This window comes from Poecile atricapillus, chromosome Z, assembly GCF_030490865.1.
Source record: "Poecile atricapillus isolate bPoeAtr1 chromosome Z, bPoeAtr1.hap1, whole genome shotgun sequence".
Lineage (NCBI taxonomy): Eukaryota > Metazoa > Chordata > Aves > Passeriformes > Paridae > Poecile > Poecile atricapillus.
Window position 1 is genome coordinate 17,082,425 of NC_081289.1, and position 27,892 is coordinate 17,110,316.

General features: G+C 47.5%; 1 protein-coding gene across 3 annotated transcripts in view; it reads right to left on the minus strand.

Annotated features, from left to right (window-relative positions):
• The window catches only part of LOC131573490 (G1/S-specific cyclin-D2), a 27,828-nt gene extending 1,819 nt beyond the window's left edge, over positions 1 to 26,009 (minus strand). Inside the window, exons 1-5 of one of the 3 annotated variants that reach the window (XM_058827491.1) lie at positions 24,703 to 26,007; positions 23,022 to 23,237; positions 20,394 to 20,553; positions 9,139 to 9,273; positions 3,528 to 3,610 (exon numbers count right to left, since the gene is read on the minus strand). In XM_058827491.1, the coding sequence (XP_058683474.1) occupies positions 3,543 to 3,610; positions 9,139 to 9,273; positions 20,394 to 20,553; positions 23,022 to 23,237; positions 24,703 to 24,897 (774 nt within the window). In that variant the 5' untranslated portion in view covers positions 24,898 to 26,007 and the 3' untranslated portion in view covers positions 3,528 to 3,542. Of the gene's footprint in view, positions 1 to 3,527; positions 3,611 to 9,138; positions 9,274 to 13,772; positions 14,110 to 20,393; positions 20,554 to 23,021; positions 23,238 to 24,702 lie in introns of those variants that run through there. The other 2 variants (XM_058827490.1, XM_058827492.1) reach the window with 2 other exon arrangements.
• Positions 26,010 to 27,892: the final 1,883 nt, after the last annotated feature.

The following is a 27,892-nucleotide window of genomic DNA, read 5'->3' on the forward strand; positions in this document are numbered from 1 at the left end:
TATTGAAATATTTACAGGATGTTCCACACTCTTGGTAACACACTAGAAGACCAAATAATGTGGTTATTTAACCAGTAAAAAAAAAGTGTGAGAAAACCTTGACAAACCCTGAGTTATAGGAGAAACTTAAAAATAAAACCCAAGCTGTGACTGTATGAACACAACGCCAACCATGTTCAGTGGGCTGGGACTGGGAGTATCAATCCGACAGTGTGCAGCGGGACAAGTGGTGCTACAAGAAACGGCATTTTCTAAAGGCAGCCCTGAAGAGTCCTTCTGGAAAAGGCACTAGTACTGTAAACTACCTGCGGCCTCAGCCTGACTAAGAGCTGGGTCCTTCCAGGGGTCTGCAGGCAACAGAGCAATGCAGGGCTTGGTAGGAGGATTTTCACAGCACAATGCTTTAACCAGTGCCCCCAGAACATCTGGCAGGGGTGGTGAGACTGAGGATCACCATTCCCACTGTCAGGCAGGGGAGCTGAAGAACAGAGCAGAGCACTGACCTCCACAGGGTTCCACACTTGTGAACCCACTATGGGATGTGACTCCAACACTGAGGAGCTGGGCCCTGACCAACACAGCCCTTTTTCTACACAGTACCTGGTTATTGGAGAGAATTTGAAATATTAATGAATGGAGGATTGATTTGTCATCCCAGCCTGACTGGAAAAAAACACATTTGGTGAAGAGGATCTGTTCTGCTGGCGACACTGACATTCATGATGAGTGCAATTAGCTCCCATGGGTAATGAACACGCATTTTTCTTGGCTACCAGCCAGCAGCTCCTGGCTGCAAAATCCTGTCCTCAGATAAAGAAAATCCTCCATTATCAGCTAGGGAGGGCTTCAGGTCTGTTGTAAGCATTCACCTGCGTGTAAGAGGGCAATGACAATAGATCACTGTGTGGGTCAAGGCATTTTCAAGTGTGGGGGCACCAGTTTGGAGACTCTTGTAACAGACAACACTCGTAATGTGCTTTTTTTTGGGTCCAAGAACCTCTTCTTTAAAAGAACAGTTTCAAAGTACTGTGTCCTTCTGAAAACAGGCCAGATTTTTTTAAAGCAGCTTCAGTCTAAAAAGCTTAATGAGGCAATTTCCTTGCAGGCAGGCTTGGGGAAGGAAGGGTGGTGACATGCGGAACATGAGGCTTAAGCATTTGGAGTCAGCTTTGTCTGTTCCTGAATACCCTCATGTATGGTCATTTACATCATCAGTACACAAACTTCTGATGGGCAGCGTGATGATTCATTTCAGGTATGAAGAGGCTGAAATCTCTAAGTAACCCTGCAGAGAAATGGGTCATTTCTGGTGTCTTCATTTTGTACATAAAACCTATAAAGTGGCCTCAACTGGAATTATCACATGGATTTTATTTCATATGGGAATCCACAGGCCACTGTGTATTATTTCTCTGGTCTACATTTAGATTTTGAACTTAAAACCACCAAATTATTTAAAACAAAGAAATCTACAGTAAAAATGACCAGCACACTGCATTCAGCATGAAATAGTTTTCCAAAAAAGTGTTGCTATTTGCACACTAAAGCTCCTTGGATACCCTAATTTAGAGTATCTTATCAACTCAGCTGTCACAGTGATAAGGTAAGTGGTTTTATTGAATAGATGAGGGCATCACCGGAACTTTTTGTCAATCCAAAGTTAAGGGACATGATACAAAAAACTACTAAAAAGCCATCAAAAGCAGCCTGGCCTTCCCATGACACAGTAGTTTTAACCCTTACAAGTTTCATGGGGATTTGCTGCATGTGTACATATTTTACTGGTGGACTTTCATTTTGCAAGTTCTAGATGGCTCTGACAACAGTGAATTAAGTTTTAAGAACATATCAAAGAAAAAAAACCCATGAATTGCATTATTTTCAACAAATCTTCCTTGAAAGAATACTATAATGCCCTGCAGTATGACCCCAGATTTTGCAATACAAGGGCTAGGACCATTCCTTCGGAATACTGCAAAACCTTTGTTGTTTTTATAAAAACTTAATTTTAAGTGTGTGTCACATGGATCAACTTCCCCATTCTTCTATATGGTCTAGTAGTTTTAGTGATTAAAATAGTTCTGGTACTTTCCACTCCATAGTTTTATTTTTACTTCAGCATGTACAGAACTAAAAAGGCAATTAACTTTGGGGTTGTTTTTTTTTTTTCATTCTGAAACTCTTTCATCCCTAGGTGATTTTACTAGCACACTTGAAATGCATTTGAAGGAAAAGAAAAGCTTTCCTGTGTCTGATGAGGGGTAACCTCAAGGCTCTGATGGAAATGCTGGCAGTGAAAATAACTGGAAGGAGGAATCAGCAGCTCTATGGCATGAGCTACTTATTCAAGTCAATAATCATTGAAGATTTCAATTTCCATTCATGACAATCTTGAAAGAAAGCACAAGCCCTGGGGAAGATCCTGCAGAATATTACACATAATTCACTTTCTTGAACTTTTCAACACTTCTGTGGTATACATATGTCCTATACTCGCACCCAGCTTCCAGTTTTAAACTGGCATTTATGGTTCATTGGCAAACTATAAAGGAAGTCCTCCCACTCAACCCAACTCAACTCAGCCAACAGGCTCTTGTTTTCCAGTGACCAAAATCCCAAAGCTGGGAATGCTGAAAAAACCTTCTGGCATTTTTGTGTTAAAGGGTGGTTACTTTTCCACATATATATTAATCACTTCACAAGTAAGAGTTAAGGCCCCCAATGTCTTCTTCTTTCTTAAAACCGATTAGAAAGGGGAAATCAGGAAAGGACATTTTTAGGTGCAGGATCTGGTTTGATAAGTGGAAATGGTTCTGGAGATACCCAAAATTACAGTACTGTTCATTAGTCATGTATGCACTGCTTGGATGATCTAAGAAAGCAGCAATCAGACATGCATTAAAGAGTTGGGATTTACATAAATTCCAGTGTGGAACATGTCATCTGTACTCCTACACACAAAAGCCGGCTGGATTCCTCCACTGGTTCACATTTAAGCCCCAATTCAGACCTCTCCAAAGCACATGCTTCATTGTTGACATAAACAGGGATTCCTTCCCAAAGTGGGGCCTTTGTGTGCTGAGCGCTGGCCTTTACCTCACTGACCTTCTCCAAAGCAAGAGCCTGGAAAGCTGCTGTGGGAATATCTTATCCATTTACTGTATTTACAGTGATCTCACATCTAATGGATGCAGTTAAAAAACAGAAATATTTTCCCTCCTGAATGTATGTTTTTTGCTACTGTAACAAAGAGCATCAATCCCAGATAAGTGTCTATGTCTCTTTCTCCATCTGGGAGTACAGAAAATAGTAATTTGCTGTTCCAAAGGACACTTCATGTGAACTAACAAGGAAATCTCTCTCATTCAAAAAATAAAACAAAAAAGTGCAAAAAACTAATTAATGCCAGAGCTTCTCCAGTTACTGTAGCCACATTACTGCAATAATGCAATAAATAAGGTGACTAACATTAAGAATCTGAAATACAGGGCATTTTTCTCTGCAATTTTTTGGTCTTTTCAGCAGTTTCAACAGCGTCCTTTCTACATTGAGTTCCACTGTTTGCTTCGCCACTCAGTTTGCTGGTTTCCTGTTGCTGCTGTAGGTATTTCTCACCGTAAACAGGAGAGAACAATGTTTTCCGAACTGGGAAAAGAGAGAGTAAAGCCAACACACCAGCAGGGCGATGCAGGGGCAGATGCCAAGATACTCCTTGCTCAGTGTGACTTGGGATTCCTGGTAATCTCTACCAGGTAATACTTCGAAGACGTGAAAAGGTGGAAGGGTGTGGGATTTATGCTGTTGTATCAAACACCTTGAGTGTTTAGTGAAAAAGAGGATTTTCAAAAGCTGGGAGGACCTGCCTGCATTACACAAGAGCTGCAGGAGCTGAGCAGGGATTCCCTGCCGGATCGATGGGAGCTGCTCCGGGGGCTGCGGAGCCGTTCCTCGGGGGCCTGACTCCCTCGGCGTGCCAGCCACGGCCGCGCCTGCCAATGGACCCGACGGAACTCCGCCATGAGCCCGCGGTGTCACTGCATCACCCCATTGTTGCTACACACGCACAGCACTCACTGGGGAACAAAAAGCTGAATGAAACGGAGCAGCTGCCAACTCAGGCAAAGACAACTTAGGAAACTATCTCATTCTTCCTTTCTCTGGGACGCTATTTTGCCTGTTGTTTCCTTGCATACAAAATGTGGTCTGCAACGAATAAGGCAGGATAAGATACAGTGAGTCCTGTTTCTTGCTTCCAAAACCACAGGCCCTAGACACTACAAAGGAGGGGATAAATGGTGTATGTGCTGTAGGGACAATGTTCAAATGCAATCCATTCAAGATAGATTTCCATTATTTTTTTACTGCAGCTCTGAATTCTTGAGCACGGTGGTTCTTCACTTCCGTTTCTGTGCAGAAATCTGCAGATCTTTATGAAGGGATGCCTCTGATCTTGGGAATAAAAAAAAAATCCCAGCACTGACATATGTGGCACATGTAAGTGGATATATTTTAAATGCCATTTATTATGGATCCAGTCTTCAAAACAGCCCCACTCCACATTTGTAAGAGCTCACAGCCAGCTGTTTTGACAAGCCTTTAAAAAATGCTTGGTTCCTTGCTTTTTTTCTACTTCAAGCCCTTAAATATGCTTTAGATTTTCCAAACCACTCAATATACACCAGTTACCATCTGGGAACAGATTTTTAGAGATGACTTCTGCCCACATACAGCCACTGTCTCTGCCTGAAAAAATCTCTCCCTGGCTGCTGATGCTGGGAAGACCAACTCCGTGTGTCATCCAGATGCAACCTGGATGGCTGCTCTTCCAGGAGGTGAGGGACTGGATTTACCCAAGAAAGGTCTTAAGCAAAGCAAAATATTGATTCCAAGGTCTTAAAATGTGTCCTACCCATTTAGCTATCCTTCCTCACATCCCGTAATTGTGCACAGCAGGGATGCTTGTATCCTCCTCTGAAGCATCTGGCTCCACCAGGGACAGGATACTGCTCGTGCTGGACTGCTGGTCTGGGATGCTATGGGAATTCCTGACTTCCTGAGTTGTTTATTTTTCCTTTGCAATGACCCACCAAGAGATGCACAGGGAGCTCTGCAGCTTCCTGCCAGTAGGTCTGTTAACTCTTTGCTCACCAGCCTCTCCTCTTCAAGCAACCACAAAGGAAATTTTCCCAGCCCCTGGCAAGAGAACGGACTGGAACATGCAGTCCTCGTCCTGCAGAGCTGTGTGAAGTTAGAGGCACAGAATGGTTTGGATTCAAACAGACCTTAAAGGTTGTCTTGTTCCACCCCCCTGCAAGGACACCTTGCTCTAGACCACATTGCTCAGATTCTCATCCAACCTGGCTTTGAACACTTCCAAGGATGGGGCAGATACCCCAGTTTTCTCTGGACAGCTTATGCCAGGGACTCACCACCCTCTCTAATTCTAATTCCTAATTTCTTCGTAATATCCCATCTAAACCTACTCCCTTTCAGTTTAAAGCCATTCCCCCTTGTCCTGTTACTACAGTTCCTGATGAGAAGTTCATCTCCAGCTTTCCTGTAGCCCATTCAGATGCTGGAAGGCGCTCTCAGGTATCCGCACAACTTTATCTTTTCCAAGCTGAACAGCCCTAACTCTCCCATCCTGTCTCCACAGGGGAGCTGCTCCACTTCCCTTTATCAAGTGGCCTGCTCTGAACTTGCTCCAACAGTTCCTTATGTTGGTTGGGGGCACCAGAACTGTACACAGTATTCCAGGCAGAGCCTCACAAGAACAGAGTAGAGGAGGAGAATCTTCCTCTCCCTCAGTTGTGTGGGATTATCTCTTAGTGGCTCTTAGGGACAGTAACAATCAGAGAAGGCAGTTCAGATGCAGAGCTACTTTCACTACCCTTCAGGCTGCCGAGCTTCTCCAAGAGTATCTCCCTGCTGCTAATTTCAGTCAGTGGCAGAAGTAATGAAACCAGGGTTTGCCTGGCCCTGTTGTCACACTTTCTCCAGCCTGTGATTCAACCCTCACCAAACAGCCCAGGGCAGCTATTTACCAGAAATAACTGGTTATCCCTAAAATGAAAGTGTCAGGATGCCTTGGACCACTCCATCTCAAGTCTGGGGCACTGCACTGGATTCATACAAGGATATCCAACACCAATGTAGTTCTGAAAGAAACACTCTGCTTACCCAACAGCTGGGCTCTAAATGACATGTTGTTAATTAATACTGTATTTTGGTCTAATTCTTAATGAAACATCCATTAAAAACCTTTATTTTAGTTGTAAATGCCAAACTCCAGTCTCACTCTAACGTAAATCTAAAATAACATCATTGATTTCAGCCTCCTGGTTAATGCTGTTATTTCCCAGCAAATAGATTGTACCCTTAAATTATTGTTATAAAACAGTGAAAGTCCAGAAAAGCTCCGTGCACTTAAGTTGCATCAGGGTTTCATTACCATTCCTTCTTTTCATCTGCTTGCAGCTTTGAAGCTGAGATTTTTCATGCTTCACCTCAGACAGTGACATTTTTTGAAAAGCCAGTGGGAAAGTCCTATCATCTGTTTCCATGCTAGGCAATCACACACTCCAAAACAAAAATGAAGCAGAAGCCCTGGCACCCTCTGGCTGGGAAGGACTCTTCCCCAGCTGCCTGATGGTTCCTGTGGGCTACCACGAGGCACAGGGGGCCAGAAGGTTTTCCTCTGCAGAACTGTTAATTTCTGTGACTTCCCCACTTTTCTCCCGCATGACGGTCCTAAAGCCCAGGAACATTCATTTCTGACTCTTCCCTAAGCCCCCACTGGAAAACAAAATCATTCACACAGTGACAATGAATTAATTGTGCCACTGCAGGAACAGCTCTCAGGCATCAGAAATTCGGAAGTGAGAGAACTGAAGCTCTTCATTCAACTTTAATTAAGTCCCAGTGTAAAATGTATTACAATAGTCTTTACTCTTTATTAACACAGCCTTGGGCCAACTCTTACACAATCCAGACAGTACATTTTTTCCAACAATACATTTTACACATGAGGCTGGTATTACTACCTATTGCTAAGCCTGCCCCATGCTTCTCTGAGACCCCATTTTCAGTTGCTTCTCTCCCTCTCTCTCTCTCTCTCTCTCTCTCTCGCTTTATCATGTGGGATTAATGTTTCCAATCCTGGGCCCTTTTGTATTTTTCCAATGCAAAACTCACAGAGAAAATACCTAGCAAATATCTGTTTCAGCTACACTGAAACAGCAGGCTAATGAAAAATACACTATTTTGCCCAAGCTCAAAAATTTTGGCAACCTTTGGTTAGGCTGAGGCTTCAAAACTTGCAGGGAGTTAAGGCTACCTGTGCCTCAACACTGAAAACACTGAAAAAAATAACAGCACCTCTAATTTCTGCAAAAGCTTTTATTTTCTAGCAATTAAGCTAAAGCTTAATTAAAGCTCCTTTTGTCTCAAGTTTGTTCTGATGTGGGGGATGAGTGAGACTCTCCTCTCTAAGTCTGTGCTGCTGTGGGCTGAGACCAGGAGCAAATAGAAGGAAGCTGATCTCTACCCAATGCTGACAGACTCTTAGAGAGGAGATGGGAACAGTAAAATGTCAGGAGTTCTTTGTTATTTGGAAAGAGCATTAATTTTTTATTCTGAAGGAATGTAGGCTCAGTCAGATCTGGGAAGATTTTCACCAGGATGGCAAAAAAGCATGCTTTTGATAAAAAAAACTTGCTAAATTTAAAAGAAAAGGTGTGAAGTCATTTTCATTGCAAAATGAAAACCCCATCTTCTAACCACTGAAGAACAACTAAGACGTTTCTGTAGGTATTTTCTTTCAGACTTAAACAATCTGGATAGAAAAGATCAGCACAGTAGATATTTTTTTTCCAAATTGCAAGATGCAGCAAAAGGGTCTTATAGGCCTTACACCCAATTCTCTCAGGCACGGGTGTCCCTCCTCTCAGAGGGACCAAGGGCATCAGAGGGATGGAGCAGCTCTGCTGGGAGGAAAGGCTGAGGGAACAATTGGGATTGTTCAGCCTGGGGAAGAGAAGGCTTTGGGGTGTCCTCATTGTGGCCTTGCAGTGCCTGAAGGGAACTCACAGGAAAGATGGAGAGAGACTCTTGACAAGGGCCTGGAGTGACAGGACAAGAGGAAATGGCTTCACACTGACAGAGAGCAGGGTTAGATTGGATACGAGGAAGAAATTCTTCCTGTGAGGGTGGTGATGCCCCAGCACAGGTTGCCTAGAGAAGCTGTGGCTGCCCCATCCCTTCAAGTGTCCAAGGCCAGGCTGGATGTGGCTCTGAGCAAGCTGGGATAGTGGAAGGTGTCCCTGCCCATGGCAGGTGGAGATTGGAATGAGATGTTCTTTAAGGTCCCTTCCAACCCAGGCCATTCTGTGATTCTATGGTCTAGACTTCAAGCACTCTGAATTGGAAATGTTTCTTTTGCTGTACAAATACAATTGGAATTTTAAAAAATGGGAAACCCCAGAACTGCATTTGAAAATTAGGATCAATTTGATTGTCACAAAAAGGAAGAAATACCAAAATTCTCCCCTTTTAAGTAAACTGGACTAATTACTCCTTTATAACCAAATCACAAATCCAAATCTTCATTTAACAATGCTCTCACAGATGTAATAATGCCACATATTTACTCTGTGAATTAAAATAATAAATTAGCACACATTAAGGACAGCTTGAGTTTTGCCTGTATCACGTCCTGCCTTGAAATTACCTCATTATTCACTTCCTCCAAGAATTCCAATTCAAGCCAAGAATTTTTAGGTGATACCTGAAGGAGGGCCAGAAGCGCAGTTTTAAGGTTGCAAGCCCAGGACCAACAGCAGCACAACACCTCCTGGTTTGCTTAATATCCCAGGGAATGCTGCCTGCTCAACCCATCACCCAGGGCTCCTGAGGAGGCTCAGCCTGCTGGCAAAGCAGGCTCTCCCCACCAAGCCTAAAAAAAAACTGAATTCCAGGAGATCAAGGAGCTTTGCAGACTCAAACCAAAGTGCTGGGTCCACACCTGCAACTCACTTCCTGCAAGAGCACCCACCTCCTTTGCTCCACTCAGCCTTCAGGATCAGGCCCAGCTCTCCACTGTGGCCTGGGAAGTGCAAGGAGAAGAGGAATGTGGGACACTCACCACATCTGTGTTTGTGATCTTGGCCAGGAGGTCCGTGAGGCTGTCCCCATCATCGAGCTGAAGGCCACAGATGGCTGCTCCCACACTTCCAGTTGCTATCATTGATGGTGGGTACATGGCAAAGTTAAAATCTGCAAGAACAGATCTGGGAATTAGTCCAAGCCTAGACCAGAAAAGCTGCAAAACATCAGAGGCAAGCAACATAAAAAAAAACCACACCCAAGAATAAAACCCGGGGAAGTAGAAGAAAGGGAAAAGTGCCACTCTTTTTGGTCCCATGGAGCTCATTAGTCACACTGCTCATCACAAGCAGTCAAAGGAGGGGGAACAGACCTGCAAATTAAAATGGAAATGCAGTTCAGTCTTTTATTCTCACTGATGCATAAAGTAAACCTGGACAATTTTTAATAGTCTTTCCTTAGTTTTAAAGAAAAGGAAAGAGAAGAAGGAGGCTTTCTGTAATTTATGTCAGAAATTTGGGTCTTGGTCACATTAGACCTCTCTGTATAACCAGAAAACTAACTGGAATAAGGTATCACAAAGGACCAAAATGAGATTTTTAGTCACGTCAATTTTTAAAGAGTTAATTAATTCGAGCATTTAAAGACCTGTCCGGGAAAGAGATTTTAATTAACGGTTCATCTTTACTACCTTAGCAATTAGGAAGTAAGAACACTTACAGCCCATAGCTATGAAATCAAAGAACAAAGATCACATTTGTCATTACTACTACTTCTTAATAAACAAGCTGAAAATACACTTCAGAACGTCCTCTCACACATCTGTCAAATCAGAAGAGAAATTAAAATAAAATCCTGTGATCTTTATAAGGCAATTTTATGGTTTATGATACTGCCACAGACACTGGTTTATCAGCACTAGTTTATCTTGCTATATACCATATCTCTCACATCTTGATATATTCCTAAAATTAAACTTGATTTGCAGGTTCTTTGGCTCAACAATAACTCGTTAACAAACCTTTCTCTACTGATTTTCTGTATTAGCATACCTTTCTCTACCAGTTTTCAGCTGGGGGAACTGGAGTAGAAGGAAGAGTAAACCAAAGTAATACATGATAAGAAATAAATAACAAGCAATACATTCCATCAGTAGAAACAGATTACAGAAAACTGCCCAGCTGCAGATCCCAAATCCCCTCTGTTCAAAAATTCTGTAACCCTGCTGCTGTCTGTGTAACCACTCAGGTTTTTAGACACATGGATAGTTGTTCTCAGCCTCCCAAACTCAGAGCTGGCACATACTTCAATAGCTGTGGAGACAGCATGTTCTTCATCTGGCTGGAATATATCCCTAGGATTGAAGCAGTCCAGTAAGAATGGCACTTGGGATGTAACATTCACCCAGATGGACCAGAACTGGGGTGATAGAAGTGGGGACACAAAAGGAGGAGTTGAAACTCTGACAAGGATTTCTTGGGTCTCACAGGACCACCAGGAGGTTCCCACCTGCAAGCCCAACACTGCATGCTGCTTCCTACCAGACATCACACTCTGACAGACACTTTTGAAGGGCAAATTCCCACTGGCTATGTGGGAAGTCAAGAATATGGACTGCCATTATTATAAAAATAATAATTTATGCACTACTGTAATAAGAACCCACTGTCCATAGCAAAGCTGATTCTTGGAATTGGATTCTTCCATTCTTGGAAATGAAATTTAATTGCCCCTCACTAACGAGTGAGACAACAGAAGAACCTTGACACCCAAATTCTCAGTGCAGGACAGAGTCCTGAGTACACTCATCTCAGCACATGATGAAGGAATGGGAATTACACTTCCAGGATTGCACTTTCTCCCAGTTACCAGTGGTGTGTCCCCCAGGGCTCAGTGTTGGGGCCAGTTCTCTTTGATAAAATGACCTGAATGAAGGGATCAAGTGCATCCTCAGTCCGCTCTCAGGTGACATCAAGCTGGGCTGAAGTGTTCATATGCTTGAGGACAGGCTCTGCAGAGGGATCTGGACAGGCTGGATCCATGGGTCCAGGCCAGAGAGATGAGTGAGAAGGCCAAGGGCCGGGTCCTGCTCCTGGGTCACAAACCCCATCAGCTCCAGGCTGGGGAACAGTGGCTGGGAAGAGCCCAGCAGGAAAGGGCCTGGGCCTGCTGGTCCATAGTGTGTGCCCAGGTGGGCAAGAAGGCCAATGGCATCTGGGCTGGGTCAGCAATGGTGTGGCCAGCAGGACCAGGGCAGTGACTGTCCCCCTGTTGTGGGCACTGGCGAGGCCTCACCAATGTGAGGTGTGTCCAGTGCTGTGTCCAGTTCTGGGCCTGTCACTGCAAGATGGACATTGAGGGGCTGGAGCGTGTCCAGAGAAGGGAATGGAGCTGGGCAAGGGGCTGGAGCACAAGTCTGATAAGGAGCAACTGAGAGAGGCAAGGAGGTTCAGGGGGACCTTATTGCCCTCTACAACTCCCTGACAGGAGGGTGCAGCCAGGGGTGGGTCAGGCTCTGCTTCCAGAGAACAAGGGACAGGACAAAATGAAACAGCCTCAAGTTGTACCAGGAGAGGTTTAGACTGGATATTAGGAAAAATTTCTTCAGGGTGATCAGGCATTGGACCAGCTGCCCAAGGAAGTGGTGGAGTCACCATCCCTGGAAGTGTTCAAAAACCATGGAGATGTGGTACTTGGAGTTGTAGTTTAGTGGTGAACATGGCAGTGCTGGGTTGGGGTCCATGATCTTAGAGGTCTTTTCCAAGCTTAATGATTCTGTGATCCAAACATTTTCATGTTTACCTCACGTGGATTTATACAAACACATGTAAGGGATAACCACACCCCTAAGCTGGGAAGCAACTTCCATATTTGATCTTGGATGTACCAAACTGCCTCTCACGGATGGGAACTACAGATAGCAGTTGACTTTCCACAGGTTTCCCCTCCTCGTTCAGAGTTTCAGGCAGGATGCAGTAAAAAGATGGTGTGGGGAGGTCCCATGTCCAGGCAGAATGGGCTGAGCAAAGGACAGAGCTCCACCTGCCCTCTGAACTTCCTTGCCTCGCATCACGACCTCCACGTTATCCAAATGCCGGTGTTCTCATGGCTGATTTTAGATCCACTCCCAGAAACTGTCTTCCTAGGAAGCTGAATAAAGAGGCACAGTGTCCCTGCCAACTAGCACTGCTGTAGGTCTGCTTCCACGTGGGGTCACATGCGAACATTTCTATGCCCAATAACCTTGTTAGCTCCCTTAATGTCATTCATAATGCAAATGAGACAGCGAGCGAATGGCCAGAGGCCCAGAGTGACTAAAGCTCAGCATCTAGAAAGTCTTACATTGCCTCTAGCTCTAAACTAACTTCCCTCCATAACAAGCACCATAAACTTGGCTATCAAAGCTACACATGCCCAGTCTTTGTTGTACAACAGGCAGCGATTTGTATCACTGGCTTCTATTTTTAGCATATTAATTAACTACTGCAACTGGTGAGGCAAGTGTCTCCAACTGGAGAGTGTGGCACCATTGTCTGAAGTCATCACCTCATCTCGAGCTATTGAAAATCATGGCAGTGACCCTCCTGCTGATATGAATTTAACCTGACATGCCCACAAAGGAATGGGGGGTGGTGCACCAATTTTGTGCACATGGTTCTCCACATCACCCTGGACCCTATTAGTGTGGAAAGAGCTCATTGAAAGAAAAGAAGCCACATTGTGCTGGGCCACCTAGAGGGTTGAATAGAAAAGGCTGAGGAAAAGAGCAGGCAGCGCAATAAAGGCCATAATTAACATATTTCCATATTCAAGCAAAGCAATAACTACGTGAAATGTTTGTCAAGGTGCAATGAAAGCATAAATATTAAGTACCGTATCTGAGGGGATGCAGAACCGCCCCCCCAGTCTCTTAGATTCCATTGAGAAATTCAAAACAAGCTTTTTACATGCTATTTTCAACTATAAGCATTTATCTCTGCTTCTACTATGACAACAAGACAAGTCTCACCATCCTCATTCAGTTTTCACCCAGGTAAAACTGCTGTACCCCACCCTCCCAAATTAGGTTCAAAATTTGTCCTGAGATTAAAAAAAAGCAAAACAATAAAATAAGTAAATAAATAAATAAATAAATAAATAAATAAATAAATAAATAAAAGGTGGGGCCACAGAAAGAGAGCCTAAAAATGCAAGCTGAAACATAGGCATTTACCAAAAATCCTTGTAGGAGATGATGAAACCTAAACTACAGGGGAAATTTTACAGAAAGCACTTCTTACTGGACACTTGGAATTTTATAAAAAGCACTTCTCCCTGGACACCTGAAGCAAGGTTATGAGCTAAATCCTTCTGTGTGCAAACCTGGTTAACATGAACCCAGAGCCTACATCTAAAGCATGACTCTGACTCCAACTTTGTTGTGATTTATAGGTTTATAGTTGGGCTCGATGATCTCAGAGGTCTTTTTCAACCTAATTGATTCTGTGATTATGCCATTCCATGGGAAAAGTACAAAAGAGTCTCATTATAAGTTAGAGAAGCAGTGTCACAGCGCGTGGTCTATGAGAATCTGAGCACATGAACATTTCAAGGGAAGACACTGGGCTGTTAGAAAGCACAACTTGTTTTATTTTCTATTTCCAGGCAATAAACACTAGAACCATCCCATCCCCGCTTTAGTATCACCTATTTCCCAAAAGGCCTCAAAAACAAGTGACCAGCCCTGCACAATCCCACTGACTCCAGCTCTGGAAATAAAGAAAGGCAATGCAAGAAACAGCACCCTTTGAAACACAGCCACCTGTGGACCAGCCAGCCAGAGTCATCCAGCAAATTCAGGGTACCCTGAACCTGTCCCCCACTTTCAGCCTGCAGCTGACACAGCCAGGGCATGAGGAGGTTTTCCTGCCAGTGGAGCACACGTAATCCACGCCGAGGTTCCAGGGCTGCGAGCACTGCGGCTGAGCTGTTTTGCTGGCTGTCTCCCAGTCCAGTGGTCTTCACTACCTTCAAGCCAGGAAAATGCAAGGCTGACAGTCCAAAGCAGAAGGGAACTGGAGGAAGTTACCCAGAGAGGTTCTGCAAGGGGAAGCCTTAACTTGCAGCCAACAAATAAAACCATCAGCAGGAGAAGAGCACTGACAAATGCCCAGGCTGAACGTGCTCGGTGTGTCAAAGGTGGGGGAACTCTACCTGCTTAAACCTACTTGAAATGACCCATGTTACTGATCTGGCTGCTGGTTGGGCTTTTTATCAGCAGCCAGTTTTCATCTCTATAATTTGATAGATATTTATTTACAGAGTTGGAAACTGCTGTCATTAAAGAAGGTAGTTCTTCTCACAGTGGGGGGAAAAAAAGGGAGGAAAAAAAGGTATGTTACTTCCATCAGGAAAACAAGTATTGATACATTGAAATTATCTAAATAATGGTCACAGCCAGCCTCAGACTTCACCCAGCCAATGCTTTTACTATGAAGACAAGCATGGATCTATATTTAACTATCTAAGCTTAAAAGAAAAGTCTAAGATAAACAATGGAGGTAGTGAATTTAATTCTTGTCTGCTTTGATACAAATGCAATTTCAGGGTCAGTGTGGTACTCTGGTTTTTTTTTTCCAATACAGCTGGTTTTATCTGCAATGGCCATTTTTTCTCTTGTTCTTGTATTTCTCCAAGACACTGCAAATTTTCCTCACGTTAACTATTTCTACTTTTAAAGGCAAAACCAGGTGACTCTTCAGCCCTTCAATGCAAACACAAAACTTTCAAGTAAACCAGGTTGCAGAGGTCATTCCATCCTTTGAGTAGATGGGAGAGCAGACATCTAATTCTCCTCCTGGGCTACAGTAAAGCAAACAGCATTTGGCCTTTATACAAATGAGTCTGAAGTATCCTAAATGTTAATGCTTCATCACAACCATCCAAGAGAAGTGAAGACAGGGAAACATGCTGAACAACCTATGCAAAGTAGAGGAGCACTCACAACAATATGCTCATTAGCTGATGGGAAATAGTATTTCTGAACAACTGTTTGCACTGGTAATTATTTGCACTTCTTTTACAGCTTCATAACCAAGGATTAGGATGATGTTAGTGCCTGAGCTACCAAAATGTCAGACCTGAAGCTGGCAGAAAGGAGGGCAACTCCTCTGGCAGCTCTGGAGCGAGGCCACCTTGTATCACCACATGCTCTCATTCTCTTTTTCTTCCCACCTCCTCTTGCCAGACTTAACTGATCATGAAACATTCCCGAGGCCCTGACTACTTGCTGATGGCACTTCCTTGGTTCTTGTGGCTCCATTGGGTGGAAAGCTCAATATATTGATATGAGCTGCCTCTTCCTGCAGAAACCAAGAGCCTTCCTTTGTCTAGCAATAAACTTCCTTCTGCTATGCAAGAAGTTTCTGTAAACACTGCCACTTTGCAACACATATTTTATTTCTTAAGACATTTACATAATGAAGCCTCTGCTTCATTCTTCCCCTCTGCAAAGAACAGGTCCTAAACAAAATTTGTATCACACCTTCCAGTAACTTACACTGGATGAAAAGGGGATGCAGAGTAGAATTGCCCAGCAGGAATGCTGAGGAGCAAACAGGCCTCATTCTGTGTGGTCATCCCATAGATCACTACAGGGTTGTAGACCTCATCTTGCAGTCTTCACTCAGACAACACTCCCATTGACTTCCACAGAACTTCTGTCTGAAGAAGGAGGTAGGATTTGGCCCAGAAGTTAAAAAAAGCCTTCTCAGCTTTCAAGTGTAGATTATTAATGTCCCAGAAACAGTGGGCAGAGGTTTGGCACACTGTATGAAACTGACTTAAGCCGACATTTTCCCGCTCTTTCTCGGCCTCTGTGCTGACACGGGCTCGGAGGACTGGGATGCTGGACCCACCATGGGCACATCCCACCTGCCACAGGACTCAGCTGAGACAAGGAAGGACCATGCAAGGACTGAGTCCAGGGTTTTACACAAGCTGCCTTCTGCCTCTGCAAGTCTGCAAAGGCTTCTGCTTCTAAGGTTTGCTTGCCACCCATCTAAAATCCTGTGAAGCTCCTCACAGAGCTTAGTGTCTCCATTACAGCTCCTCTGATAGCCTGTCACACACAGGCCACCCTCCCTCAAAAACCATTCCCTTACAGGCTCTCACATAAAAAAGAGATCTCCTGCACCAAAACCATAGCATGTACAGCCTCTGAGAGGAGAGTGTAACACAAGGAAGCAGTGGTGCATCTGTGACTCTGAACAGGCTACAAGAAGAAATCATGAGCACGCCAAAGTGTAAGGAAATAATGCACAGTTCTCTTCCCAGCAGCAGCGTGGCAGGCTCTGCACACACCTCTGTAACCACTGCCCTCTCCCACTCCTTCCAGCAGTGATTCCCTGGCTTGGAGCTCAGTACAGGCAAATGGCCAGCCCCTCAGAGAACATTTCCAAGCTGTGCAGTGCTGTGCAAAGAGACAGAGGAACAAAGGGTGCAGAGCAGTAAAGAGATGGAGGTGTGGGCAGAGTGGAAAAGCAATGCAATTCCAGCGAGCAAAACGATGATGATCTTCATTGGGTTCACAGCTAAACAGGAACCTCCCATGCTGAAGAATCCCAGAATCATTTGGGCTGGAAGGGACCTCTGGAGTTCACTCAATCCACACCCCTGCCCAGGCAGGGTCCTCTGGAGCAGGTGACACAGGAGCGTGTCCAGGAGGGTTTGGAATGTCTCCAAAGAGGGAGGCTCCAGGCCCTCCCTAGGCAGCTGTTCCAGGGCTCTGCCACCTTCAATGTACCGAAATTCTTCCTCTTGTTGAGGTGGAACTTATTGTGCTTCAGTTTATGGCCACTGCTCCTCACCCTGTCACTGGGCATCACTAAAAAGAGCCTGGCACCATCTTCTGACACCCTCTTTGAAATATTTATATGCATTAATAAGATCGTCTCTCAGTCTTCTCCAGACTAACCAAGCTCAGCTGCCTCAGTCTCTCCTCATAAGAGAGAATCCATAAACACTACTTAAAGGCCCCAAATGCATACTCTTGGTGCCTTGAAAATTCGTAAGCCTTCTGAAGGAGATTTTGACTTGCACAGGGAGCCACCAGTGGGATGAGAAAACAATGACATGGTGACAGATCAGGCTATGCCAGTGCATACTGTCCATCTATGAACTCTTACTGTACAGTGAGCAAGGCAGCTGTAGGAAACTGCCACTTCCATGCCCTCCTAATGGAGAAGGAGACTCCTGAAACCTTTGTGAGTGCAAAGCAATGGAAGAGAAAACTTTATTCAGGAGGACACACAAGCTTCTGTCCTGCTTAGCAGCCGTATGTTCCAATGGGACCAAGGGCAAAGAGGGAGACATTCCAGTTCTAGTCATGCTCATGTGAATCATTAATCACTGCAAGGACTGGGGAGAAGCTGTGGATTTATAACCACACGGCTTGGTTCAGGTTCATTGGGCTTAAAATAAAAGCAGAGAAACAGAGAGAGTGCCAAAGTGACCAAACATGACCAAAAGGAACATGCAGAAGAATGGACTATTACCTCCTTTTGGGGAATGTTCAGATGGAAAGGAGAACAGGGATGAGTATCACAGTGATCCTACACACCCAGCATAACACCCAGTAACTGTTTCTGGCTGCTTCCCTCTTCATTTGCTGACACTAAATGCTGCAGGACTGAGATCAAAGCCAGCTCCGTACAGGCAGTGAACACCTGGGAATTTCTGGTAAAACGTTTTAGCTGGGAAATTAAAAGGGAGCTGTTGGTGAAGAAGAACTAAGGCTAGGGGAGAAAAGTTCAAAATATGCCAGATTTTGCCTGATACTTTAAAGGAGAAAAGTACTTGAAAGCAGAGAAAGCTATGCTGAGATGAATCAGGAAATAGATTCACTGCTGTGCTCCAGACCAGGCAGCCACATCAGGTCCGGGAATAGTAAAGAGTCAAACCCAGGCTAAAAACACACATGGGGAGCAAGGGAAGAAGGAGCCACATGTCCGAGGAGGTTCTGTTGCTAAAAGGAGGCAAATGGGGAAATGAAACACCAGGCATAAACCCCGGCTGGCAGAGAGCAGCAGCTCTAAAGGAAAAAGACAAAGAAGAAACAGAGTAGCTGATGAGAGCTCTGCAAGAAACAGGACAAGAAAAGGAAATGACAACTGGATCTGGAAGGAAGTCTGATGAGAAGGGGCTTTTCTTCAAAGAGTGGCGGTGAAAGGGAAATTCTGCAGTAACAACATTTCCACAATGGAAATTGAGGTAGCAGTTCACAGGTAAAGTGGGAATGTGGTATTGAGTGCCTGGGTAAGATCTCTGCTTTCAAAATGCAAAAGTGTTGTGGGTCCCCCTCAAAACTACACGGTGGTCTGTGAACAATGGGGTGAGAAATAAAGGGAAACCTCCGGCCAGCACCATGGTGCCCTCCCTTTTGCAAAGCTCTCTAGACAGCAATCACATCTTTCACTTTTAAGAGAAGAAACTCTTGACTTGTTGCCTCTTTAAACTCTACACAAAGGACTTCATTTCATGCATCGGAAACATATAACATGAGATGCAGATCACATGGAGGACACACATGAGGGAACTGCATGACTGGGCTGAGGGCTGGAAAGGGGGCACTGCTCTGGATCTCAGTTAAAGGACTTCTAGAGCATGGAGCTAACCACCAAAGAATTCATGGAGTGGAAAGAAGCCATGGACTTTGGAGACTCTTTCATGACCCACAGTCTTGCAATGGTTTGGTTATATGGAAAACTTTAAGGGCAAAGGACTATGGACCAGAATTTGAGATGTTAAACCATAATGAAATTCTAGGGCTCTCAAGAAAATGTTGTGTTGGATAAAAAAGAAAACAAACCAAAACACTATTGTAGGAAGTGAAAGCAACAAAAGAGTGGGAATATTGTCTTGTTTGGAAGGCAACATGGAGCTGTATTGGAGTTTGATGGCTGATGGTGTGAAGACCCAGGGAAATGTCCATGGGAAAGACCACCTTTTTCATATCACACAAGGCAGAACAGTGACTGTATCCTGAGTAAGGGGAAATGTATCCTGAGTAAGGGGAGAAGGCAAAGAAATCACCAAGACTGATCCTGCAGTGTTTGAGCAACACTTCTATTGAGTCCTTTGGTCTGAAAAGGATCATGCAGCAGTGGGAAAACAAGGGGAAGTCTTAGCATCATGGCGACCAAAATGTCAATTATCCTAACACAGCCCATATACAAATCTCTAAAACACATCATCTGAGGCAGGAAGAACTGGGCAACATTGTAAAAGTAGTCACTACATCTCAAATACCAAGAAACAGGTGTTCAAACCCAAAAGCTGCACTCAGTCTTCCCTTCCCCTCTGCAAACACATAGGGAGAACCGTTCCTATCACAAAGGACAAGGTATGTCAAACTGGTGAATTCAAACACTGAGCCATCCACTCCTTCAAAATTACTCTGAAAAACACTGCATGCTGTTTTTCTAGTCCAGGTTTAGCATCTAAAAGTAGTCTTACCATTAACCCTTTGGATGAAAATTCAGAGTACACTAATTTTGTAAAAGTAACTGAGGGAGGAAAAACCCAAACAACAAAATAACACACAAATGAAAACCAGTGTTTTGCAGACAGGTCAAAATTAAAAGGCCTCTCTTCCAAAGAAACAATTATTCTCACCTACATTTTCAGAAACTGTGTTCACGTGTATGACAAAAAGGGAGTGCAATGGTTCCTTATGAAACACAGTAGTTTCACTGCTATCTTGGGGTGAAGCCAGGAAAGAATCCAAATTTTTTTTTTAAAAAAAAGCAATTACTTTTTAAACTGTCATTCCCTGCGCTTCAGGGCTGTGGCAGTATCACATAAATGCTAAACCACACAATTTTACCTTTTATCTGGATGGAGTCCAGTTAAAGAAAAGTTTATGAACACATTCATGAAATGCATTAGCTGAATACATTTTGGGCTAATGTGCCACAATAGCTTCTGTATTTGGAGCTGTCCTTACAAGTATCTATGGCCCTCTAAGAGAAGCAGCGAATGAAGCAAAATAGAACCCAGGATGGTCTAATACAGCCTTACAAGACTTCACTGCAAAAGCACCACACAAATCAGCTCCACTACTGGTCACTACTGCAAGAACTCTGTCCAATGCACAGTTTTGGGGCCTGATTCACAACACCCTTTGCAAACAATCCCATGGGATTCAGCTGCTCTTCCCACATTATGTAGGGATGGAGGGGATGAAGCACCACCAGGAACAAATCTGCCCTTCCAACCACACTATGAGCAGCAGCCAGAGCAGCTGAGCCTACCTGTGGCACAAAGGGCGATGAAGGTTTGTGCATGCTTCCGGATCAAAAGCAACTTGTCTTTAGGGAGAGGCACCTTCCTTAGGATGTGTTCAATGAAATCATGTGGGGTGACGGCTGCAAGGTTCCACTTCAACTTCCCCAGCACCACCAGCTCCCATTCCTGCAGAGGGGGGGAAAGGGAGAGCAAAAGAAAACAAAAGCCATAAGCAAGCCTGCAAAAAACCTCTGCTTATTTCTTATTATAACTTTATCACTGCTAAATTTGTTTTGCTCAAACCCTTTTTTCCATATGCCTCTACTGCTTTGAAGTTGTTGACTTTATATTCTTTTTTTTTTTTTGAACACCAGAAATGTCAGGCTCTACTGAAAATAATGAGACCTGGCAGCTCCTGCCAAGGTTTTACTTTTTTTTTTTTTTTATCCACTGCTGAATGCCCACCCAGAAAGTTTAGCCCGCAATTAGATATTGCCAAGGTCACTGTGGTCCTTCCCTACTAACTTCTTTTAAATGGCTATAGTCCTTACTTTATAGCCATTTAAAGCCCTAGGGACAGCCATGAACAAAAATAACCTAGATATACATTCCTTTTTTCAAAACTGGGGAAGTTGGCTTGATGGCATTCCCTCCCAAAACTGTACTCCAAAGGTCCTGCAGATAAATCTGATGGTGCTTAAACTACTCCAAGACAGGCTCCGCAGAAAGGAAATGCACACAACACAGCCAAGAAGTAGCCTGTGTAAATTATCTGCCAGTAAATCATGTAGGAGCCATTCCCAGATTCTTTGCACACCCAAAACTCCCACTGCAATCAAAGGAAAACTTGGGCGTGTACGTAACTACTGGCCATTCCCTGGAATGGGATTCCATGTGGCAACAGCACCCCACCACCAGATCCAGCCATGGGGCGCATGACCTGCATGTGTCAACATTTAAACCGAGTTCTTAACACGTTACAGTGCCCCAAAGAGCGAGCAAAGCTCAGGCCTCCGACTCGCATTTGTCTCATACATCAACTATTAGCTATTAACTAAATTCCACGCACTGGTTCCCAAGTCTTGATGATGCCTGATGGAGCCCAGCATGGTGGGGAGCCCCAGCTGAGCTCACAGAGCTAGCAAGACAGGAAAAAAAAAAAAGGCCCTTTAATTTTGCAGCCGCGGAGACGTCAACCAGGGTTGCTGAGAAACCATAAACATGGACCCCACAATGCCATTTCTGCAGTTGTTTCCCTGAATAGATGCCCACTTTAAGAGCAAGTTACTTTCCTACGGACATTCCTTCTGGATTATGACAGAGTCCTCCATGGCCTGAAAAATCTAACATATATGCAAAAGGCCACAGAAACCAGATGGGTTTCTTTAGTTTCTCAAGAAAACCTGTGAAATGTTGGAACATAATAACAATTATGTGAACGAAGGTTTGCTCTTCCCAGCATTACTGACGTGACAGGTTTTGAGAGAGAACGGTCAACCCAGAGGACCAAATACAAGGAAGCACTTTAAACACACGCTTCAATCCACGTGGCGTGAGAAGGCACGGACACCGCTCTGCGTATCTGCGCATGGTGACCACGACACTTCCCCTGCCCATCCGTGCTGCCAACGAGACACCTCTTGCCCTGACAGCCAGGCAGGCTTTGAGAGCAAGGCTCTTTAATTCTGTGGAAGCACAAGCTATCAACCCCAACGCCTCCCCAGAGGGAATTCCCAGTGATTCATAGGAGAAATTCTCCTGCAACTCGGATGGCTACAGCCATGTCTCTGACCTAACATCCATATCACCAAGAGGCTCTGGTGCACATTCAGTGCTCCACATCATGATGTATACGCCACTTTTTTCCTTCAGTAATTATCGGTTTGTTTCTGCTTCCACTGCATCTGAACTGAGAGAAGCAGCAAACACGGGGTGGTTTAACTGAGCCATATCACACAGGATGGGTCAGGCTGGAAGGCACCACAGTGGGGCACCTAGTACCACCTCCCTGCTTCAGCAGGGTGATCCCAGAGCACAGGGCACAAGACTGTGCCCAGACAACTCCAAAATATCCCCAATGAGGGAGACTCCACACCCTCTCTGGACAATCTGTTCAGTGCTCTGTCACTGCACAGTGAAGTTCTTCCTCGTGTCCAGGTGGAACTCCTTGGGCATCAGTTGTTGCCGTTGCCCCTTGGGCACGGCCGAACATCCCGGGCCCCCCCCGAGCATCCCGGGTCCCCCCGGCCCCGGCCCCGCACTGCCGCGTGTCTGCCGCTAGGTGGCGCCGCCGCCCCGCCCGCCCGCGCACGTGCGCCCGGCGAGGTCCCCCGTGGGGACAGCGGGGACACAGCGGGGACACAGCGGGGACACGGCGGGGACACGGCGGGGACGGACCCACTCCCGGCACCGCCAAGCCCAGAACCCCTGGCAGCGGCCGGAGCGGGCAGCGGCCGGAGCGCCTCATGGCACTGCCAGGCGGCTCCGGAGGACACGGATGTTCCCGCGGTTGTCCCCAGCCCTCAGCGCCGAACCCCGAGACTTTGTGGCCCTTCAGAAACGCGGAAAAAGCGTGGGTTTTTCTAAAAGGCAGGGGTTGGGTGGCGAAGTGCTGGGTGCTGTGCCGGAGAAGAGGGAGGAATGGGGCTGCTTACCAGCAGCTCTTGGGGTTTGATGGAATTGTCCGTGTATATGCACAGCTTCTCGGCTGTGAGGGGGATTGTCTCTTTCAGCTTGGAGGCCAGGAACATGCACACTGCCCCCAGCAGCTGCAGATGGCACTTCCGAGTGGGCACCACAGCTAAGAATCTGTCCAAGTAATTCATGGCCAGAGGGAAAACTTCTTCTTCGCACTTCTGCTCTTCGCAGACCTGCAAGTGAAGAGCGTGGGGAGAGAACGATGGGGCAGTCGGGAGGGAAACGGGGGTGGGAAGCGAGAAAGAGACAAGAAGGAAAAAATATATCAATGAGTGAACCCACCAAACAGACCACTACTTCCCTTGCTTTTGCTCCTGCTATTTTTGTTTCCCGGGGAGCTAAATTTTGGGGGAGGGGGAGATCTGTGGAGAGGCTGGGAAGGCTGTCAATCGGCTTTCACATTCCTTTAGTTCATTCAGTAAGAAATGAATTCAAGACACTGTGTGGGAGAGCCGAAAAGCCCCATCCAGCAACAAGCGAGCAGCCTCAGACCTTTTTTTTTTTTTTTTTTGACCCAATTTTTCTTTTTTATTTCGTCATATTTTCAAAAAATCGATAAAAAATATCAAAACTTCCCCGGCGGTCCAGGTTTTGGGGCTGGTGGCATCCCGGGACGATCCCCTGTCGTTTCCGACAATTGTAAAAATTCCTCCGCCGGGTGTCCCCCAGCCCTGCGCCCCCAATCCCGAGATGGGGGGAAGGACGGGAGACATAGCGAGGGCGAGGTGGGGTGGAGAGAGCCCGAGCCGCCTGGATCCTTTTAGCAGGCAGCGAGCAAAATTCTTTAAAAATTTACCAAAAATCGGAGCCGCGGAGAAAAAGCACAAATCGCACACGAAAACCAAGCGGGGGGTCTGGGCTTTCCAACCCAGGGGGTTTGGCTCGGGAAAGGTCCCCCCAAAAGGACATCCGAAGGGGCAAAGGATGGCTGGTGGGGCCAGCACAAGGCAGGCGAGCCTGCGGCGCTCCGGGCCCGCTGCCGCTGTGCCTGAAGCCTCGGGGCGAGCAGGGGGTTCAGCGCCCGCCCCACGGCCCCGACACAGCGGGGGTCCCGTTCCGCGGGGGCGGGGGGCACTCCCGAGCCCCCCGGAAAGGAGCGGGGACAGCCGGGCTCGGCGCCTGCGAGCAGAGTCCGCATGCAGCGCAACATGGCGAGAAAAAGGCACGTCCTCCCCACTGCATACGTGGGCACGGAACCCTCGCCGGGCAGAACGCGGGGCACACGGGGCACCCCCCGACCCTCGCCCTGTCCCGGGCGCTGCTCCCTTTTCCCAGGAATGCCTCAATCACAAGCGCTCCCGGAGGCGGATTTTCTTTGCTTTTAATTGCAAATGACTTTTCCAACTCCCTCTCTCTTTCTCTCTCTTCCCCCCCCCCCCGCCCCCAACACGCCGCGCTTCCTCCCCTCCTGCACCCCGCTCCCGGAGCCCCCCGGAAGGGGCGACTTCCCCCGCGGGCTGTCGGTGTTCCCCGTGCCCCTTCCCGCACCGGCTGAGCTCCGCAGGGGGACAAGGAGGAGAGGGGATCGACAAGAAGAAGCCGACCAGAAGAGCGAGGGGCTGCAGGGGGAGAGGGGCCGGGGCGCTGCCCGCGGCCGCTCTGCCTTCCCCCCGCTCCGAGGGGCCGGGGTGTACGAACCTCCAGCATCCAAGTGGCCACCATCCTCCTCATGAAGGGCTGGATGTCCTTCTGGACGCACTTGAAGTAGGAGCATTGGGGCAGATACCTTTCCTCTATGGTTAGTAAGTTGTGCAAAACGCGGTCATCGTAGAGCAAGTTCGGGTCAGGCAGAGCTCTCCTCATGGGATCCACCTCGCAGCACAGCAGCTCCATGTTTCCAAAGAGATCTCCCTCTTTCTCTGATGGGAAAGGTTTTTTCCTTTTTTTTTTCTTTTTTTTTTTCTTTTTTTGGAGGGGGGGAAGGGGGTGGGGAAAGGAGAGGGGGAAAGGAGGAGGGGTAGGTGGGTGGGAGGAAGACGGCAGGGCTTTCCAGTTCGCTCCTGCCTCCCTCGAAACTTGTCTCTCCCTCTCTTGATTTCTAGCCTAAAGTTGAAGCGAAGTGACGCAACTCGCCAGGGCAGGCAGCTCTCTCTCTCTCTCTTGTTATTATGGAGAACAGCAGCTGGTCAGACGTAACATCAAACGCGCTTTTTTTTTTTTTTTTTTCCCTCTCTATAAGCTAACAAGGAACCAGGAGGCCCTCGTATAGGGACACACAGACACAAATGACAGCTTCTCTTTTGCTTCCTTCCAGCAATCAAATTAAAACCGCTCCACACTTGCCTTCTGAGGGAGTTCGTCACGATGAATTTCCCTCTCCTTTTCTTATTGCAAGGCGCTGTGGGCTCCCCTCTGTACCCACCCTGACGATGGGGGGCGAAGTATGAAATACCCTGGCAGAGCAGGGTGCCAGATCCATGTCTCACTTTCCCTGCTCCGGCAGCCCCTTAAACCTGCAGCCGGAGGGGGACAGAGCTGCCCGCTAACAGCAAACCCAAAAAAATCCCCTTGAGGGGTGGGGGGTTTCGAGGCGTCTTCGAGGTGAATTCTTCACAACCACCACGCTACTTCCTCCGGCACACATTCGTGTTTCGAGCAGGCGAACCGTCTTAGCGTTGCATGGCCACGCTGATACAACTTTCTAGGAAACGCGGCGGAGGGAGGGAGGGAGGGAGGGAGGAGGGAGGAGGGAGAAAGGTTGGCTTGGGGAGGAGGGGGGAGGTGAGAGGAGCTATGTCCCACACAGGGTGACTTCCACCCTGCTCGCACTTCTCCGGCACTCGCTCCCCGCCTGCAAAATGTGACAACTTTGCGAACTCTCTGCCGGCTGCGGCAGTGCGGAGGCTCCCGAAGGGGAAGGCGCAGCCGGGGCGGGCGCCGAGCGGCCGCAGCCCCGCGGGGCGCGGGGTCCCCGCAGCGGCCGCCCCTCAGACCCCCGGCCGCGGCCGGCGCAGAGGGTGGGCCGGGGGCGGCGGGCACGGAAATACCGCCTTAAAACTGCGAGCGGGGACTTTGGGGCGCCGCTTCCCCTCCCGCTATTTGCATAGCCAATAGCTCTGGGGCTCTCGCCGCTGCGCGCTGATTGTTACCGGGCAGATTATATTTTTAAGGGCGCATGATGCCCGGGCATCGAGAGCGACCTCTGAGGGATGGGGCGAGAGGGAACCCCCTGACCTGAGCGCAGCGCCGGTCCCGGCAGCCGCACCGGCTCTGCCCACACCGGGGCAAAGCGGGCGGGCGGGCGTCGTTGCCCGGGAGTGGGCACAGGCGCCCCCTCCCACGCCAGCGCTCGCCCTTCTGCACCAGAGCGGATGGGAGGGGTGGGAACAGCTTTGCCGACTCTCAAGGCTGCCCCGACGGAAGCTGGTTGGGACACGGCCCCCCAGCGAGCCCGCCCGTCGGAGCAAAGGGGTACTTGGGCAGCAAAAAGGCAGCGGGAGTGTGACCCCTTCCCCCCCGCCCCCATCGCTCTGTAGCGGGGAACAGCCCAGAGCAGCATCTCCCCACAAACTCATTCCCGCGCACGCCTCGTCCCGTCCGCGGAGCGGGCAGCCCCCGGGCGCAGCCCAGACGTGCCGGGCATCGTGTGTGGCCCCGGCAGCCGGGCCGCGGGTTACCGGGACCCGGGCAGAGCTGTGCCCGGCAGGGCTCGAGTCCGAGGGGCGAGGAGGGGGCACCCCCCGGCGCACGGCGAGGGCGGCGAGCGGGACCCGCTGCGGCGCGCTCCGCAATGAAAGGCTCTTTAACTTGCACCATTCATTTCCCCTTCCTGGCTGCTCCCGCGAACAGGGAGCGTGTTGTGTCAGCGCACGTTTTCCTTCTCCAAACTTAAATTCATAAGCGCTCCCGTCTGGCTTTGTAGCCCGACAATGCAGCGACTGTGATTTATGTGAGTTTCAGGGGGGAGGACGACGGGTGTCCCGATTGTCCGGCAGCGACTTTCCGAAGTGGGGTGATGTCTGGAGCACGGCGGGGAAGCGATGGGGGGCCCCCCGCGCCCCGCGATGGGGCGGCAGCCGGGAGAGGGCTGCCGAGGGCACCGCGGGCGGGCCACGGTGCTGAGAGTGTGGTGAGGATGTCCCGTTAGGGAAAAAAAAAAAAACCACCTCCCTAAATCAATAATAAATGGAAGCGTGCCACCTCTGCACGCGGAGGTGCCGCTGATCTGCAGCAACGTCGTGAAAAAAAAAAAAAAAAAAAAAAAAAAACCAAACCAGAAAAACCCCAAACAAAAACCAGAAAAAAACCCAACAAAATAACCAAAACAACCAAAACACTTTCTCCCGGTACGACGGCTTTTATATGATCGGTGCTCGTTTCCAGCGGGGAAACACCGTCCCTGGGAAGCGCGGCCGGCGGGCAGGGGGCCAGGGACCCCCGGCCGCGGAAGCCAGCGTGCCCGAGCTGCCCCTTCGCCTTGACCCGTGCCCACGGGCGCTGCCGCATGCGTTTGGAGGCAGCAGATGTTTTAACAGCCTCCGTGTAGAGATTACCGAGTGCCATATGTTAAATAGCACCCTTCTCCGGAAAAAAAAAAAAAAAAGGAAAAAACAAAACAAAACAAAACAAAAACAAAACCACCAAAAACCCCAACCCACTCCCCCCCCACACACACACAAAAAAGGGCAAAAAAGCTTAACAAAAAATAATACAACAGTACAAAAGCAAAACCCACCCTTTTCGCACTCGCTCCCCTTCTTTTGCTGAGCTGCCTCACGCATTTAAAAGCATTAATGATTACATCAAACATCGCGGGGATGTGCGCGCAGCCCCGGGCGGGCGCTCCCGCGGAGCTGCCGCCGCGGCCGCGGGGAAACCGCGCTCCCGG